The sequence below is a fragment of the Sinocyclocheilus grahami genome, unplaced genomic scaffold (assembly GCF_001515645.1).
Source record: "Sinocyclocheilus grahami isolate Dianchi unplaced genomic scaffold, SAMN03320097.WGS_v1.1 scaffold143.1, whole genome shotgun sequence".
NCBI lineage: Eukaryota > Metazoa > Chordata > Actinopteri > Cypriniformes > Cyprinidae > Sinocyclocheilus > Sinocyclocheilus grahami.
Window position 1 is genome coordinate 422,647 of NW_015505322.1, and position 18,683 is coordinate 441,329.

The 18,683-nt window shown below is 36.5% G+C and overlaps 1 protein-coding gene across 1 annotated transcript in view; it reads right to left on the reverse strand.

The window, feature by feature from the left end:
• Positions 1-28: 28 nt before the first annotated feature.
• The window catches only part of LOC107591569 (receptor-type tyrosine-protein phosphatase delta-like), a 56,407-nt gene continuing 37,752 nt past the window's right edge, over positions 29-18,683 (reverse strand). Inside the window, exons 24-40 of the mRNA XM_016280763.1 lie at positions 18,367-18,460; positions 17,980-18,189; positions 17,485-17,645; positions 17,068-17,079; positions 16,843-16,958; positions 12,847-12,944; positions 12,543-12,666; positions 11,444-11,619; positions 8,086-8,205; positions 7,358-7,512; positions 5,674-5,959; positions 5,297-5,475; positions 5,024-5,150; positions 4,475-4,600; positions 2,983-3,137; positions 2,489-2,624; positions 29-488 (exon numbers count right to left, since the gene is read on the reverse strand). Of these exons, the coding sequence (XP_016136249.1) occupies positions 420-488; positions 2,489-2,624; positions 2,983-3,137; positions 4,475-4,600; positions 5,024-5,150; positions 5,297-5,475; positions 5,674-5,959; positions 7,358-7,512; positions 8,086-8,205; positions 11,444-11,619; positions 12,543-12,666; positions 12,847-12,944; positions 16,843-16,958; positions 17,068-17,079; positions 17,485-17,645; positions 17,980-18,189; positions 18,367-18,460 (2,344 nt within the window). The 3' untranslated portion in view covers positions 29-419. The remainder of the gene's footprint in view (positions 489-2,488; positions 2,625-2,982; positions 3,138-4,474; positions 4,601-5,023; positions 5,151-5,296; positions 5,476-5,673; positions 5,960-7,357; positions 7,513-8,085; positions 8,206-11,443; positions 11,620-12,542; positions 12,667-12,846; positions 12,945-16,842; positions 16,959-17,067; positions 17,080-17,484; positions 17,646-17,979; positions 18,190-18,366; positions 18,461-18,683) is intronic.

The following is an 18,683-nucleotide window of genomic DNA, read 5'->3' on the forward strand; positions in this document are numbered from 1 at the left end:
AATTTTTTTTTTGTTTGTGGGGGGGGGGGGGGGGGGGGGGTCTGGTGTTAAACGAATTCTGAGAAGTAAAAAGTACCATCAAATTGTTTGACTGTTGTCTCCTCCCTTGCTTTTGGCATCTCATTGGTCTGTTGAATCGTTCCAGACAGCACATGCGATTTCATTGGTTCTGTTGGCTGGTTGCCAGAGTTTTAATCCACCCCAAATATGACTTGACAACTTTCAGATATATGATTGGACCTACAATTTGCTGTGACAATTCTGTATCCCAGCTGCACTCCCTGTCTGGCTATTAAATTCTGTGCTGTCGAGAGAAATCAAACAGACTCTTGAGCTGTGGGCAACAGAAAGAGGCTGTCAGATTGATCAGATGCAGGTCTCGGTGTGTGATCATGTGGCCCTTGGTCCAGGGGGAGGTTTTATGTTGCATAGTGATCAAAACTGCCCAGGTATTCCAGCCCTGCACGATAGCAGAACTGGTACTGCTCCTGTGGAGGGCGCACACACACACACACACACACATCATTTGTGCCGAATAGCAGAGTGCTGATCAGTATACATCTGAAAACTGTTCAGTAAAAAAAATGAAAGTAAATTCAACTTTGTACATTTTTGTTAGATAGAAAGCCATAATTATGATTAATAAAATCACAGTTTTATATGCGATATGAAAGAAACAATTATGCAAAATAGTCACAATTCTGTGATAGTTGTAAGATGTGAAGTTACAAATACGCTAAATAATATGTGACCCTGGAGCACAAAACCAGTCTTAAGTCGCTGGGGTATATTTGTAGCAATAACCAAAAATACATTGTATGGGTCAAAATTATCGATTTTTCTTTTATGTCAAAAATCATTAGGATATTAAGTAAAGATCATGTTCCATGAAGATATTTAGTAAATTTCCTACCGTAAATATATCAAAACTTAATTTTTGATTAGTAATATGCATTGCTAAGAACTTCATTTGGACAACTTTAAAGGTGATTTTCTCAATATTTAGATTTTTTTGCACCCTCAGATTCCAGATTTTCAAATAGTTGTATCTCGGCCAAATATTATCCTATCCCAATTTTAAAAAAATTACACTTAAGACTGGTTTTGTGGTCCAGGTTCACATATCACATTTACTAGAAAGTCAATTTTGGGATATAAAGTCATAATGACAAGTAATAAAGTCACAGTTATAAGAAATAGTCAATTATGAAACAAAGTCATAATAACGATTAATAAAGTCACAACTGTAAGAATTAGTCAATTATGAAATGTTATGAAAAGTCACAATAATGAGAAATATATTCATAATTATTAGAAATAAGGTTGTAATTATGAAATATAAAGTCACAGTAAAAAAGTTATGAACTATAAAATAAAAACAATAAACTGTAACATTTGTGAGAAATAGTTGCAATTCTGAGATATGAAGTAACAATAACAAGTAATAAATCACAACTAAGAAATAAAGTCAGTCATAAGATAAAGATAAGATGAAGTCACAGTTGCAATTCTGTCAGGACCACTATCGTCAAAGATGATTGACAATTAGCATACAGTTTGGATTGGCGGTATGGTTCTATTCTGGGCAAGAACTCCCTGCGCATCCATGCAGCCTAGCATGGATGAGAGCAGGGAGAGCAGCGATACCCAGAACAGAACCAACATAAATGTATTGCAGATATCGTTAAAGTTCAATAATTTTATGTACACATTTTAGAATTAGTCTGATTCAAAGGATAATCAGAAGGCTGAATCCTGACTGACAGAGGAGGAGCTGGGGATGGAGGAGGGTAATTAGCTATTGAGCAATGAGAAAACTGCTGATAATACTGAGGGACCTTATATATGAATGCTTAGATAGGTGTTCTATATATGATATATATATGATAGTATATTCCTATAGGTAGATGGAGATCAGCTGAGAGTCAGCTAATGCGAGCTTGACTAACGTGACCTGCCAGAACTAACGCTACGCTAGATTTGTGAGAATAAAGTCACAAAAACAAGTAATAAAGTCATAATTTTAAGAAATAAAGTCGATGAGGAGATATAAAACCACAAATGAGAAATAATTCCAATTGTGAGCTATAAACTCAGAGAAATGGAGAAATAATGAAAATTATGATAAAGTCAGCTGTAAGAAATAAAGTCATTCACCACAACTGTGAGATATAAAGTCAGAATAATGAGTAATAAAGCCACAGTTGTAAGAAATAAATTGAGAAATAAAGTCACAATAACGAGAAACACATGACATGCTGCTGCCTGAGCCAGTGTTTCAACAGAGCAATGCTGAAAGCATTATTGACACACTTTTATGGAGAATCAACCTACAAATGGCTTTGCATGTTTAGCTCCGAAATATTTTAGCATTTGAAAAATTGTTAACTTGTACTAGTGTAAATCAATTCTGGAACTCAGAGTAGTAGAAGTAGAAAGACATGAGTACTGCATCATGCATCATGTGGGTTGCAGTGTGCAAGCTTACCTCCGTCTGCACCATGGCTGGTCTTTGAGTGCGCAACATTTTGACAGTCTGGAAGATGTCGACCACTCCTTCATAACGCATCCTCTCCAACACTATACTCAGAGTGATAAATACACCTGTCCTCCCAACGCCAGCGCTGCACAAACGCATCACAGAAAATAGTACATCGAGCGATACATTAAGTACAATACTGTGAATTAATTCATTTTATTTCAGGACTTGACTCTGAGTGGCATTATGAATCATTACTTTTTTTTTGTTAAACTGTAACTGTAAGCATATAATGAAATCATTTTGATTCAAATCTATACATTTCATTTTTTATTTAGTTGGTAGCTAACTTTGCAATAAGAAGTAGAAGTAGGCAGTAATTATCACAAAATAAACCCTTTGTCAACTGCTTTCATAAATCAGTCTCTTGCTGAAGACGGACTACTAAACTGAACACTTAACATGAAAAAAGGTTGAAAAACATTGTAAATTCCTTTCTCTACCTGCAGTGTACTGTGATGGGCCCATCCTGACCAAACTGCTCTTTTGTTTTGTGCACTTGACCGATGAAATCAATGAAGCCTTCACCAGATTTTGGCACGCCCTGCTCTGGCCAATCCGTGAACTGAAACTGCCGGACTGTTCTAGACTGACCGTCCTAGTAGAGAGACACATCGTGAGAGACAGACAGTGGCAGCATTTCAACCAGAGTTAATAAAGAAGTAATAAAAACCATGGAATTGTATTAAACTTTCATGACATTTCTAACTAAGAAGTAATTTCTAATTTGCCAGCTAATGTGTTTCAAGCATTATATAATACAGTGATATTAGCTAATGTTTTGAATGAAAGTTTAATAAAGCGTAATTGAGAAAACCTCGCTTTTTTTTATGCTGGGGGTCTCTGGTCTGTAAAAGTTGGAAAACCCCGTGCTAATGAATAATGCAGATCAATCGTTTTGACTGAATCATTCAAAAGAACCAACTCAAAGCATCTAACAGCACTAATGCAAGTTATACATAAAAGCAATAAAAGCCAATTGGAAATATTTTAATGGCCAGATTTTTCATTGCAGTTGGAAAAACTATATAAGTTTCCATTACTTTTTCAGAATGGAAAAAAAAATGACTTTACAAAACGGATAGTTCCGGTCCTTGATTCTGATTGGTTGAGCCACGTTCGAAGTTGTTGTAGATTACTCTAAACAAAATTAACGACTTTATTCCACATTTTCGTCTCTACTGGGTCACTTGTGGACGGCGTTCACGACAGTATCATGACGTGAGCGTGTGGGGGGATCTGGGTCAGCGCCGCCACATGCTCGCGTCATGATACTGTCGTGAACACGCGTCCAAAGTGATGCAGTAGAGACGAAAATGTGGAATAAAGTCGTTAATTTTGTTTTCTTTGCACAAAAAAAGTATTCTCGTTACTTTGTAACTTTACAGTTGAACCACTGATGTCACACGGACTACTTTGTCGATCATCTTGATACTTTTCTGGACCTTGAACGTGGTAGTTACCTTGCGGTCTATGGGAGGGTCAGAGAGCCCTCAGATTTCATCAAAAATATCTTAAATTGTGTTCCGAAGATGAACGAAGGTCTTACGGGTTTGGAACAACACGAGGGTGAGTAATTAATGACAGAATTTTTGGGTGAACTAACCCTTTAACATCTGTGTGTTGCTCGGCAACCACTTTGTTGCAGCCACAACCGTTTCTGAGGAACTACATTGTTTGGCGGAAGAATAATGTTTTTATTAATATCATTACACTTTATTTGCTCTGTTTTATTTTGTGAAACCTTACTACGTATATGGAATAACCGTTGTATAAAAGCAATAAGCCCAGTGAAGCCGTGGTTTACAGTGAATTTATAACAGCTATTATAAATTCACTGTAAACCACGGCTTCTTGGGGCTTATTGCTTTAGTATATTTCCTGTTTTTTCATGAGCATGGTAAGCCTAATGGTTTTAATGAGTGTTTAATATACCCTTGCGTCTGTGACTTTAAACTCTCGCAGTATATACTGAGGCATGTTGTACTCCGCCATTGGATCCACCACGAAGTACTGATAGCGTGCTGACCTGTCAGATGGCCAGTACTGATGACATTTCTCCTGCATAAGAAAAAAAAACGATCGTTATCTGAAACTCAAATTATTTAAAACATTTTGTTAATTGAATTGAAGCTGAAATAAAATGGAAAACTGAATAAATAAAAATGGAAATTAAATGAAAATTAGAAACGTTGCCTTGGCTACCTAAAGCTGAACCACTAAAAAATAGAATCGGGTTCTAAGTAAAAAGTAAAACTAAGATTAAATAAAACTCAATTAAACCCAAAGATTAATATTTAAAAAGAACAAAAAAATAGCAGATAAAATTAAACTAAAATTAAAATGAAAACTGAAAATAAAAATAAATGCTAATATAAAATATTTATAAAAACTATAATAGTATATATATATACTAAAGTAACACTGATTAGCATTCATATCACTTTACAATAAACAATTACGTGTGTGTGTGTGTGAACTAACCCTTCCCATTTCTCGGAGTTTAGTAAGCATAACTACTATAGTAGAATTGTGTTCCCAAAGCATCCGCCAGTAATCTTCAACTGTCTCAGCCAGCGGCCCCTGAGTCGCAATATACGCCCTCTGTTGCCTAGAGTGATGAGAAGGAAATGAAAACTTCAAGAACTGAGAATTTCACCAGCTTACTTACAAATGTTGATGTTTCAGTGGCTTGTTTTGTCGATGCATTCTTTTATTTCTACTAATACATATAAAAAAAGAGAGATTGCAATGTACCTGTAGCCATCTACAAAACTGCCATTGACATAGTCTGAGCCCTCCACTCCTCTGATTGGTTGCAGACACACACGTGTGGTCTCATATGGCATGATATTGACCAATCGGTTTTTGAACTTATTGCACGGAAGGCTGGCATTGACGAATCGGGAGTTATGAGCTTTGGCATTAGCTAACCGCTGAAAAAGGGATCCAGAAAAAATACATTTTTACATTTTATGAACAGGCACATTAAAAAGCAACATACAACAGGAAATAATACACTTATTTTATATATTATTGTTACAGTTTCAGTTAATTAATTACTGAAAAAAGTAACAAAGTATGTCATATTGTTACTTTTAAATTCACAAATTACATTCGTGGGATGCACTCACTTTAAACTCCTGCTCCATTCCGCTGATGTGCTCCGGCGGTTCCGTCTGTGACAGTCTCTGGATGTAGGCGTAAAGGTTCCGTGCCGGAACCTCTGTGTTGCCACAGGAAACAGCCTCCAGCAGGGCATCATAAATAAAGACGTACTGCTCCTCTGTCTGCACCATGTAGTTTCGCTGAGATCGCATCAGAGTCACGTGACCATAAACATCTATCGTCTTCTCCTGCTTCACACGCTCCAACATGGCATCAATCACAATGAAGCAGCCTGTTCGGCCCACACCAGCACTGAGAGAGATGGAGAGAGTGAGAGAAAGAGAGAGATAAAGAGAAAATGCTTCGGTCACAAGCACTCACATTAGCACATTCCAGCATAAAGGTTGAACTAAAGTTACCGTCATGTGAAAACATTTTTTTTTGTGATTTTCTCTCCCTGAATAGTTTAAAACAGAGCATAAAAACATTATATCAGACAAAAGAAGACTGAGAAACACAAATGATATATATTTTTTATAATTATATATTATATCATATACAGTGGGTACGGAAAGTATTCAGACCCCCTTAAATTTTTTTTTTCTCCTTTCTCCATGCATTTTTCCCTCTCCTGTTATAAATGAAAAATATCCGATAATTCGATTTATTTAATAGAAAAACTTACAATTAACCTATATTGGCCATGTGAAAAAAAGTCAACTAAAATGAGAAAAAGAGAACAATTTAATTCTTGCAATGCTAACAAGCAGCAAATGAAAACAACTGAAAAGAGTTGAGGGGAGCCTTCTCACAGTTTTAAGGCATTTCATGTTTTTCTGGATGTCTTTTGTATTCTCATTAGGGTTGCAAAGGGGTGGAACATTTCCGGTAAATTTCAGGAAACTTTCCAAAAATCCTGGAATGTTTCCGAAATTTACTGGAAATTTTCCACCTTATTGCAACCCTAATTCTCATATGTAATTTCATGTAATTTAACATTTTCCCTGTCTCGGTTCATTTATAAAAAAAATTAGCAATGCATATAGTAATGTTGCTTTGTTGTGTCTAAGCAAAATATAAAAAAAGAACACAAAAAACACCCAGACTCCACAAAAAGCAATGAGTGCATCGACAGAGACAAACAACTGAGCTGCAGCATTTTAGGAGAAAACTATGTGATATAACACCAATTTTACATAGTTAACACTCTCATTAGGGTTGCAAAGGGGTGGAACATTTCCGGTAAATTTCAGGAAACTTTCCAAAAATCCCTGGAATGTTTCCGAAATTTACTGGAAATTTTCCACCTTATTGCAACCCTAATTCTCATATGTAATTTCATGTAATTTAACATTTTCCCTGTCTCGGTTCATTTATAAAAAAAATTAGCAATGCATATAGTAATGTTGCTTTGTTGTGTCTAAGCAAAATATAAAAAAAGAACACAAAAAACACCCAGACTCCACAAAAAGCAATGAGTGCATCGACAGAGACAAACAACTGAGCTGCAGCATTTTAGGAGAAAACTATGTGATATAACACCAATTTTACATAGTTAACACAATCAAGGCCAATGATTCAATACTCCCTACAGAGTAAGAGACATTTCATTGGTACAGGAGTTAACAACTGTTTTTTTTATTTTTTAGAATCTTACCCTTTTATGTCTGACTGGATATAAATGTGTTAACTCAATTCTGTACTAGTTACCTGCAGTGGACCACAATGGGTCCGGCGTCTGGGGGGTTGCAGGCTTTGACCCGTCTGAGGAAGGCCAGGAAGGGAGTGGGGTGTTCAGGTACCCCCTGATCTGGCCATGCTGTAAACTGGAACTGACGAACCTCCCTTTTCTCGCCACTCCCACTCTGCACACAGAAACAACCCAATTCAGCACAGTACATGACCATATACTAGACTACACTAAACTAGACTAGACTAGAATATGTCAGAGAATGCTTCTCATCCAAGCAGCAATATTTTTTTTATTTAGAATATTTCCCACCTAATGTATATGGCCCTCAATATTTAGCACAATAACAGTCACACGCTCACTAATATTTCATCTGCTAAACTTTTTGCAAATATCTGTTCTTTAAGAGGTAGGTTTAAATATGTTTATATTTGTTTGGTTATATTCAGATAATTCATATGCATTGTTTCAAATTTCATCTATTTTTCTCCACTTACAGTAGCTGTACCTGATTTTCACTGATGCTTTGAAGCATATTCACTACTCGACATAGTTCAGAGCATTGTTTTTTATATGTTTACATTCATTTTGTTGCACTAAAACATTTAAATGCATAATTATGTCACTACATAGTTTATTTGGGTAGCACTTTATTTTGCTAGTAGACATTCTGACAATCTTTACTCGAGTGAGGCCTATTTCATGAACTTGTCAAGGGTTTATATATTGTGTTTATTTGCTTTGTTACCTTAAAAAGAGCAAAAGTCCTGACGCAGTAGGTTGCGAGCTCCACCGTGTCCAGTAAAGTGACTTGCATCAATCCGTATGTCTCTGTGCCTCTGCTGGGCCAGTACTGATCACATTTATTCTGCACACAGTTCAGCAGACACTTAGTAAACGTCTCACTGTCAAAGAAAACGTTAGAGGAGAGCTGAAGAACCAGCTGAGATTAACAGTCAGCTGCTCTTCAGCCTGGCTGCTTTCCATCAATAGCAGTACTCAAATGGCTATGTGTCGGTCCGCTCCCTAGTTCAGCAGTAAGTACACTACCAAGGGAGTGGATTGCCTCATTATCAAAATCTTTCCAATGCACTGAACAGTTCACTCCCTAGAAATGAGCAGAATGCCTTTTAACCTATTTTGAACTAATTCCCATCAAAGGGAAGTAGGGAATAGACTGAGACACACCCTTTGAGAGTACATTTCAGCATGCAGTGATAGTGTGATAAGCAGCCAAAAATTCAAGTTACACTTTGGCAAAATGTGTCTCAGAAGTCAGTGAGGGAAAGAGGAAGTGAGAAGAGACAGATCAGAAAAAGAGCGAGTAGGTGTGAAGAAGGATGAGGCAGAGTTAACAAGGAGGAAAAGAGGTGAGACACGGCATATCAACCATTCAAGTGAAAAGTGAGAGTGGTCTAATTAGCCAAGTGAGACATCTTGCCTTTGAGAAGAAATACGTAGGCATCTGGAGAGTAATAGACAAACAGCATAAGACTTACTCTGCTCCGTAACACCACACAACACTCACTGAGAAATACGGAAAATATCAATGCTGTGATCAAAAAAAGTTAGTATGGTTAGTACGTGTGTGTGTGTTTTTATGAGTTTGATTAAGTGTTGTAGTATTTCAGTAGTTCTGTTCCAAAATCTAGTCGGCTGCCTACCTAGACAGCTTTTCCAAATTTGAATGTAAGAATTTTTGGTTAGTGTAACATTTTTGGTGGGTTGCATAATTGGCCATAGCTTTTGAAAATCGAATTAAAAAAAGACAAAAAGAAGGAATTGATTGCATATAATATATCACTGTAATTGTATAGTGAACATGATGAACAATTAGAAAAGTATCAATCAAAAATGGCAGCAATTTCTGACATGGTTTGAATTTGTTTTATTATATCCTGCATGCTGTCAGAAAAATATCTTATAGAACAGAGAAATCACTCACAGTAACATTAACTTCTCTGTCATGTCTTCACTCGACTATTGTACTTTACATAAGACGGATCACTGACTTCATTCACATTGGTAGTTGCCTAGGGCGACCATATGTCCTCTTTTTCCCGGACATGTCCTGGCCTGGATTTCTAAATTGCCTAAATTGGTTTTGGCTTTGTTTTCCTATTGTTTTCATAAGGTAGTGACTGAAGGTAATGACTGAAAAGTAGTATGACCAATAGTATGCATGCATTGCACATAAGTGACCAATCGTGGCATGCGAGAAGGTAGGATCTACAGAGAACGTCAAAGTAATGCAAATACATCTACACATAATGCATGAGGACATATCACTAGGAAAACAGAGCCAAAACCCAGACATTTTAGGCAATTTAGAAAAATAGGATCTATGGTCACCTTATAGTCACTCCCATAATGTTGCTGCTCATTTGCAAAAAGTTACAATTTATTTAACTTTGTTCATTCTGTGGACACAGCCACATCCTGTTGCACGTGACCGGAAACCACTAACTTTAATTGAAAGTGAATGGATTTTGTTCAAAGTGAATGTAGCATTGCATACTGCGTATCCATCATAAAAATAAATATAGTTATGAGAGTAAATATGATGTCAAAGGGATTTGACAGGCCTATCTGAAGAGAACATGATGTTAATCGAGAAGTTTTTGTTTTTTATGGATCAAAAGAAGGATGTCCCTCTGCACAAACTGTACACTTCAGTGGTAAGAACTGAATGTACTCATATCCTACTTTAAAGGGGTGGTTCACTGTTTTTTTCCAGGCTTGATTGTGTTTATGGGGTGCAGTCTAACATGTTAATGCTTAGTTTAAAAAAAACAAAACATTATTTTTCACATAATTTACCTTTACTCCACACCGCTCTGTCCCTTCTCTGAGAAACGCGCTGATTCATTGTTGGAGCTGAGCTGAATGAGAGAGAGATGCAGAGCGTGTGCAGAGCAGGGCAACGGGAGGAGCAGTATTGAGAACCGCTGCTTTAGAACACTGATTTTGAAACTTGTGAATCCATTAGTATCCTTAGAAGACAGAATCTTGATTCATATATGAATAGATTTTTACGTGCACCTCTAGTTTTCTCTTCCTCTTCTCTAAAGCAGCACAGCATGTCCTCGCCTCCTTTGCTGCCTTTTCCCGAGGGCGGGGTTTATCTGGGTTTGTGATGTCACGGACCCAGGAAGTAACTGGTTGTAGTCCCTACCAGCTGTTTTTGTAGGCATTAAACTGCCAGAATTTTAAAAGACGATATCTCCGTTTGCATTGAACTTTCAGCTTCGTAACTTTACAGATATTGTTTATGCTCAAACAGCAACATTACACACTAACTAACATTAAAAAAGTGAAATCGCAATCAACCACCACTTTAAGTCAAGTAATTGTTTATTCATTTTTTTTATATATGTGAATAAATGTAATATTTTATAAACAATAAATTGTGTTGAAGTCATTTTTATTTGGTGCTGAAGAAATGCAAAATCTGGGTAGCCCGTAATCTTACATATTAATGGTCAAATTTAATCTTACATGTGATTATTTTTATTAATTAAACAATAGATAAACACAAGATTTGTTTGATTAGGCGTCCATACAGATCATTTTCATGCCGCTTATACTACACTGGGCCGCGATTGTGCTGGATGATTACTGACGTACAGCGGGGTAATCATATCGGAGTAAAGTGGTTAGGGGAACATTATAATAACAAACCAAAAACTAACGTTCTATTTCCATTAAGAAAACATTCCCAGCTAACGAAAAAACAAACCTTAACAAAGTAACGTTCTGGGAACCAAAAACGAATGTTCTGGGAACATTAGATTAAAAGTTCTACAAACCAAAAACGAACGTTCTATTTCTGTTAAGAAAACTTTCCCGGCTAACCAAAAACAAACCATAAAAAATAAAGTTCTGGGAACCAAAAAATAACATTCTGGGAACCAAATATTGTTAGCTGGGTAACAATAGGAGCATGTTTTGAGGAGCTGCTGCTGAGGAATGTGTGCATTTATTTCAAAGTGCTGCCTATATATATACTGTAGACAGGTGACAGCAAGGATGCTTACTAGATGTGTTTCTGTCTGGAAATGTATGACTCGAGTGTGGTCTGTATCTGTATGAGTTAGTGCTCTCACCCTGGATTTCTCCTCAAGTTTGGTGATCATGATGATATTTGCTGTGTGTTGTTCCCACACCAACCTCCACAAGTCACTAAACGTGTCTGGCAAGGGGCCCTGCGTGGCGATGTAAGCGCCCTGTCGGCGGTACCCATCTATGAAGTTGGCGTTGATGTAGTCACCACCTGGAACATCTGCATAACAAGAGGAAAGGACAAAAACTGCATCACTTTCAAACTAACAAGAGAAAAAAATCTATAAACTCAACATCCCTTTTATAAATTTTAATAGGTGTAAATGAGAGTTATGATTCAGTTCTATTAGTAAAGCGTCAGATCAAATCAAACATCTCAGAAGTACAAAGTATATGGGATTTAAACTGGAAAAAGACAACAAGATCTGATCTTAAATATCCTGCAAATGTATCAGGCATGATTTAAATAAGTTATTTTATTATTTTATGCTATTTATAGTCAAGTCAAGTCAAAAATGATTTCTATAGCATGTTTAAAAGCAGAGTTGCACCAAAGTGCTGTACAGAAAATGCATTAAGCATATACAAAATACAAACAATTAAATAGAATTAAAAAAACTTAAATATAAAAAATCATTAAGTATATATATTATATTATATAGTATTAAATATACATTATATATATTTATATATCATCATAGTACTAATTAATAAATTAGATTATAATTAACTTATATTTTTTGCTATGATATTAATTTTAGTTTTAGTCCTGTAATTTTTTTATATGTATATTTAATGATTCATTTTTCATTTTAGTAATTTTAGTACACATTTATTTTGGTTAGTTATCAAGGTAATTAAGTTGGCAGCATCCAGTTAAGTTGATCTAATATTTATAATATTCTATTTTATTTCAGCTTTATTTCATGTACCCAAAAAATGAATAGTTTTATTTTTAGTTTACAATAACAACCCTGGTACAGTATGTGTACATTTAGAGATAACAAAAATGTGAACGGGTAATAACGTTCTCATAGTTGATTTCCCATTGTAGCACCCATTTAAGATGAACAAATGTGATATTACACTCAAATACACACATACAAACAGCAGTATTGACATACTGAGCACACATGCTCTCACCGTCACTGTTGAAGAGTGCTACTCTGGTGTGGTCGTAGGCGATGACGTTGGCGTATCTGTTCTTTGGCTTGTTTATCTCAAGGTTAGAATGTTCCCATGAGAACTGCTGCCCGGGATCAATAGACTACAAGAGAGAAGCGTGTCATGAATTACACCTCACACTGGACTTGCCTGTACTGTACTTCACGTTACAAACATCACATGGCCTGTGCAATGAAATTAGCGCTCACACAAAAAAAGTACTCAAAGGAACTCAAAGCATGTTATAGTATGCTAAAAATGTGGTGCTAATGTGAGCTCTGACCTCATACTCTTGAGAGAACCTCAGGTTGTCATTGGCTTTCATCCTTTCTATGTGAGCTGGCAGTTCTGAGAAGGACACTGGAGGGTGGCTGGTCATGCCTGTCAATCACATCCCACAAACACACCAGTTCAGACCCTGAGAACACGGCACACTACTGGACTGAGCGCTCTGAGCAGTGTGAGAGAATGTTAGTGATCTCATCTACAGGTGTATCTCAATAAATTAGAATGTCGTGGAAAAGTTCATTTATTTCAGTAATTCAACTCAAATTGTGAAACTCGTGTATTAAAATAAATTCAATGCACACAGACTGAAGTAGTTTAAGTCTTTGGTTCTTGTGATGATTTTGGCTCACATTTATCAAAAACCCACCAATTCACTATCTCAACAAATTAGAATATGGTGACATGCCAATCAGCTAATCAACTCAAAACACCTGCAAAGGTTTCCTGAGCCTTCAAAATGGTCTCTCAATTTGGTTCACTAGGCTACACAATCATGGGGAACACTGCTGATCTGACAGTTGTCCAGAAGACAATCATTGACACCCTTCACAAGGAGGGTAAGCCGCAAACATTCATTGCCAAAGAAGCTGGCTGTTCACAGAGTGCTGTATCCAAGCATGTTAACAGAAAGTTGAGTGGAAGGAAAAAGTGTGGAAGAAAAAGATGCACAACCAACCGAGAGAACCGCAGCCTTATGAGGATTGTCAAGCAAAATCGATTCAAGAATTTGAGTGAACTTCACAAGGAATGGACTGAGGCTGGGGTCAAGGCATCAAGAGCCACCACACACAAACGTGTCAAGGAATTTGGCTACAGTTGTCATATTCCTCTTGTTAAGCCACTCCTGAACCACAAACAACGTCAGAGGCGTCTTACCTGGGCTAAGGAGAAAAAGAACTGGACTGTTGCCCAGTGGTCCAAAGTCCTCCTTTCAGATGAGAGCAAGTTTTGTATTTAATTTGGAAACCAAGGTCCTAGAGTCTGGAGGAAGGGTGGAGAAGCTCATAGCCCAAGTTGCTTGAAGTCCAGTGTTAAGTTTCCACAGTCTGTGATGATTTGGGGTGCAATGTCATCTGCTGGTGTTGGTCCATTGTGTTTTTTGAAAACCAAAGTCACTGAAATTTTGGAGCACTTCATGCTTCCTTCTGCTGACCAGCTTTTTGAAGATGCTGATTTCATTTTCCAGCAGGAATTGTCACCTGCCCACACTGCCAAAAGCACCAAAAGCTGATTAAATGAGCATGGTGTTGGTGTGCTTGACTGGCCAGCAAACTCACCAGACCTGAACCCCATAGAGAATCTATGGGGTATTGTCAAGAGGAAAATGAGAAACAAGAGACCAAAAAATGCAGATGAGCTGAAGGCCACTGTCAAAGAAACCTGGGCTTCCATACCACCTCAGCAGTGCCACAAACTGATCACCTCCATGCCACGCCGAATTGAGGCAGTAATTAAAGCAAAAGGAGCCCCTACCATGTATTGAGTACATGTACAGTAAATGAACATACTTTCCAGAAGGCCAACAATTCACTAAAAATGTTTTTTTATTGGTCTTATGAAGTATTCTAATTTGGTGAGATAGTGAATTGGTGGGTTTTTGTTAAATGTGAGCCAAAATCATCACAATTAAAAGAACCAAAGACTTAAACTACTTCAGTCTGTGTGCATAGAATTTATTTAATTCACGAGTTTCACAATTTGAGTTGAATTACTGAAATAAATGAACTTTTCCACGACATTCTAATTTATTGAGATGCACCTGTATGTTTTAGCACTAGCGGTCATGAGTGTATATGTTTTTTGGGAGAAAACTGCTAAAAGAAGTTAACCCTGTAAAGCCTGATATATAAAAATATATCATTTAAAATTGTTTTTAATGGAAAAGTTTATTCGCCAATAAAAACAAAATCTAAAATGTATTATGAAATAAGAGAAATTGAAGATCATACTCGAGAGGGGGAAAAACAGTTTTATTCAGAGGCCCAAACTGTGCATAAATATGCAATTTGGTGCAGTTGCTGATATTTAAATGGCCAAAAGTAAGACTCAATTCTAGTTTGTAATGTAAATCAATGAGATCTTTATAACAGTAAAGCAGACTACTTACATAAAATGCATATAAATATCAGTCTATACCTCCAAATAAATGATGTCTTATTAAGATGATATTTAAATGCTTAGTTTTATGATCAAAGCTCTGTAGTTTTTGGGGTTATAGTTGTGGAATGCAAAACATATTATGGAACACACAATATTTAATACTCACATTTTAACATGATTTTTCTAAAAACAAAAAAAAACTAAAACAAAATGATAGTGGATAATCAAGTAAACCTAAGCTGCTTCAGTCCAGTAAGTGTCCATCTTGAACTGTTACTATATAAAAGTTCTTCTCACGTTTACTTAATTAATTAAAATAAGTAAAGATTTCGCAGCAGAAAGACGCATGTACCATGACCCGAAGTGGAAAGTTTTTCACTTTTGATCACGCTGATAATTTAGAGGCCTTAGAAATGTATGCATCAAATATGATACAGTAGAAAGTGGACTTTACAGGGTTGAATCTGATGAAACACCATGTTAGGCTGCTTTCAAAAGTGAAAAGTGTTCATAAAAGGCATAATGTTATTTTATTTTAAAAATATTATTTTAGGGGTAGTTTGTAGTGCAGTTGTTTGTATCCAGCTAGCAACAGTCATTAATTCACAACAGGCACTCCTTCAGTCATTTTCTAAATGTAATAATATTGATGGTTTGGATGGCTAGTGGACAGTTATATATATTTAATATTTTATACAATTATTGTCCACACAAATAATAACTGAACAGTAATAATTTAAAGCTCACAAAATGTAAGCTTGTCAGTTATTTTTTTAAATAACAAATGATACACTAGGCATCTATAAACTAAAACAAAAGTTTTATTTAAATAGAAAAGTTTAGACTATATTCTGGTGAATAGTTTTAGGTCATTGAAAATGCATGTACAGTTTTACCTACTCAGCAGAAAAGAATATACACAAATGTTATATTTGATTAAGTAAACAGCCTCACAGAAAACTTTATTACAATTATTTCATGATATGTGATTTATTTATTTTTTTGATTGTGGGAGGGGACTGGTCTCCACCCAGACAGATATTCACATCCCACTCTAAAATCTCTAGAAATAAAATCTGAACTACACTGAATGAGCGCAATGGAAGGGTATAGATTACAAGACAGTCTGAAGTATTAGACAAGATGAAATAAACAACGAAACAGCTGAATCAGATCAAATTATACTTAAAGCAGAAATCAATATTGCTGCATTTAGAATATCACTGAGAAGAGTTCATTTCATGTCTGCAATAGTTGCCTTACAACAAAGTCAAGATCAACATTGATTCAACACTGAATTACTGTAATCTTTAATGTAGCTGGCTTTATTAAAAAATATCTCTGGCTAGCTATAATTGTGTGCACGTCTGTGTGTGTAGATCGGTTTTTGCCGTTACTGTGGGGACTAAATATCCCCACAAGGATAGTAAAAACCTGAAATCAGCCAATGGTCCCCATGAGGAAACATCTTAATAAACACTAAACAATGACTTAATTAAAAAAAGCTAAAAATGCAGAAAGCTTGTGTGAGGGGTTAGAGGTTAGGGGATAGAAAATATCATTAGCTAAATATAAAACATATGAAGTCAGTGGAAAGTCCAACATATGATGGAAAGTGTGTGTGCATGAGTGTTTGCTGGTTACTGAAAGCCAAAGCAGTTACTGCATATGTGTTAATGGCAGTTAAGCAGTCAGTATAGACTCCAAAAACCACAACTAACTTGATAACCGTCGATAACCGATGATAGATGCACGCAAACCTAGAAAAGAGACAACACTGTGTTGATACAGACAGTGTGTGTGCATCAAAGGGGGACTGAAAGCTGATTCTTCAGCACTCTGTACCTGTGTGTGAGTGTGTTTGTGACATGTCTTTTCATCAGCATATTACCAGCCGTTGGGAAGTTGATTCTACGGAGCTCCACTGGGTCAGATGGATGCTGGGAACTCATGGCTTTACTGCTGCTGGGAAAGCTGCACTTCCTGCCCTCCAGCTCTGCCCGCTTCCTGTAACATCACACGCGCAGGAGCATTAAAGCAACACTCACTTAGCAGGAAATAGTTTCTATTGCATTTCGGTCATAATTAGATTTAGAGAGAAACATAATACACAGACCTGTCTGGTTTGCTGGTTTGTGCACGGATAAAGCGAGGGAAGAAAAAAGAATTAGGGATAAATAAAATCAGCTTCTGCTGAAGTAAAATATAAAGCATCTATCATTTTCATTCCTTTGCTTATTACCCTCTCATTCCTTTCCATTTTCATTCAAATGAGTGAATCGTGAATCGAGATTCATTTAAAAGGGCCGACTCGAATGAATGATTCACTCACAAACACTCGGTTTTAAGTTTACACAAGCAATAGCTAGGAGATACAGCAATTCTTGGTTTTCAGAAAAACGTAGAGCAGAGCATAATTAGAAAAATGTATGTTCACCAAAGATCTATGATTTTTCCATTTTAAATGTTTAAATTCCCATGAATGTCATCAAATTCTCAATCACTCTTCTGCTCAATTCTCTTTCTCTCTCACCTTTTAAAGAGGAGGATGAGGATGACAATGCTAATAATGAAGATGACGGCCAGCACTGGGCCCACCACCCACAGAAGCCCCTCCTCCTCGTCTACGATTGGCTGCGGCTCAACATCGGAGAACAGCACGGCATCAGAGAATGGACTCGTGGAGTACAAGGTCTGTCAATCAAAGATCGAATAGACACATAGCTATATAATATTTCACATTTTAAAAAATATATAAAAAATTACATGTAATATACATTTTTAAATATTTAAAAATAATTTTTATATAAAAGTAAAAAGTATCTTTTTTTTTTTTTTTCAAAAAATGCGTTTAAAGTTTTGCCCCCACATTTTGAGACATTCACCCCTTTAAAAATAATCAGTATATCACAATTTGAGAAAGGATGCTCACACAATGATGAAATTATTTAACACAGTAAACCTAATCACTTCATTATCATAATGGACCCCAAAATACTCCAACATGAGAGAGAAAAGAGAGACTTACGTTCTGGCCCAGTTCAAGAATAGCCAGCACGAAGCACACACACTCCTGTCCATTTACAAGTGGTCGGTTCATGAATGCTCCATACACACGTCCGTCTCCTAGTTTGAATTCAGCTGGAAGATTCTGCAAATAAGCACTGATGTACGGTTTTGCCTCCACCTGCCTCCGCAGACGCACAGAGTGACCGGTGCCATTAATCTCCCTCAGCAGCTGGAGAAAACAGAAAACAGGAGTTAATCACAACAGACACTGCAACTCCCCTCTGCTGAACCAACATGTGCTTTAAGTTTTCAACGGCTTTTTCAGTAATGATAGTGAACGACTTGATCAAAATTGTACAAACTATTGAAATGACAATGTCAGCATCTGATTACAAAAATGTATTACCTCATCAATGTTCATCTCATCTGGATCACTCCATAAATTCTGGAAGTTTCCTCCTCTCTGCCTCTTCAGAGGGACAACCACAATGTAGAAACCCCTTCCAAAAAAAAAAAACGCATGATATTATATTATTATGGGTGAAAGAAAAGTCTGGGTTATTTAAAAAAAAAAAAAAAAAGTTTTTATAAAGACCATTAAATATTTTTGCATTGTGAAATTATGAAATTTTCACAAAAATCATCAATGAAAATATTTTGTGTGTGTGTGTGTGTGTGTGTGTGTGTGTGTGTGTGTGTGTGTGTGTGTGTGTGTGTGTGTGT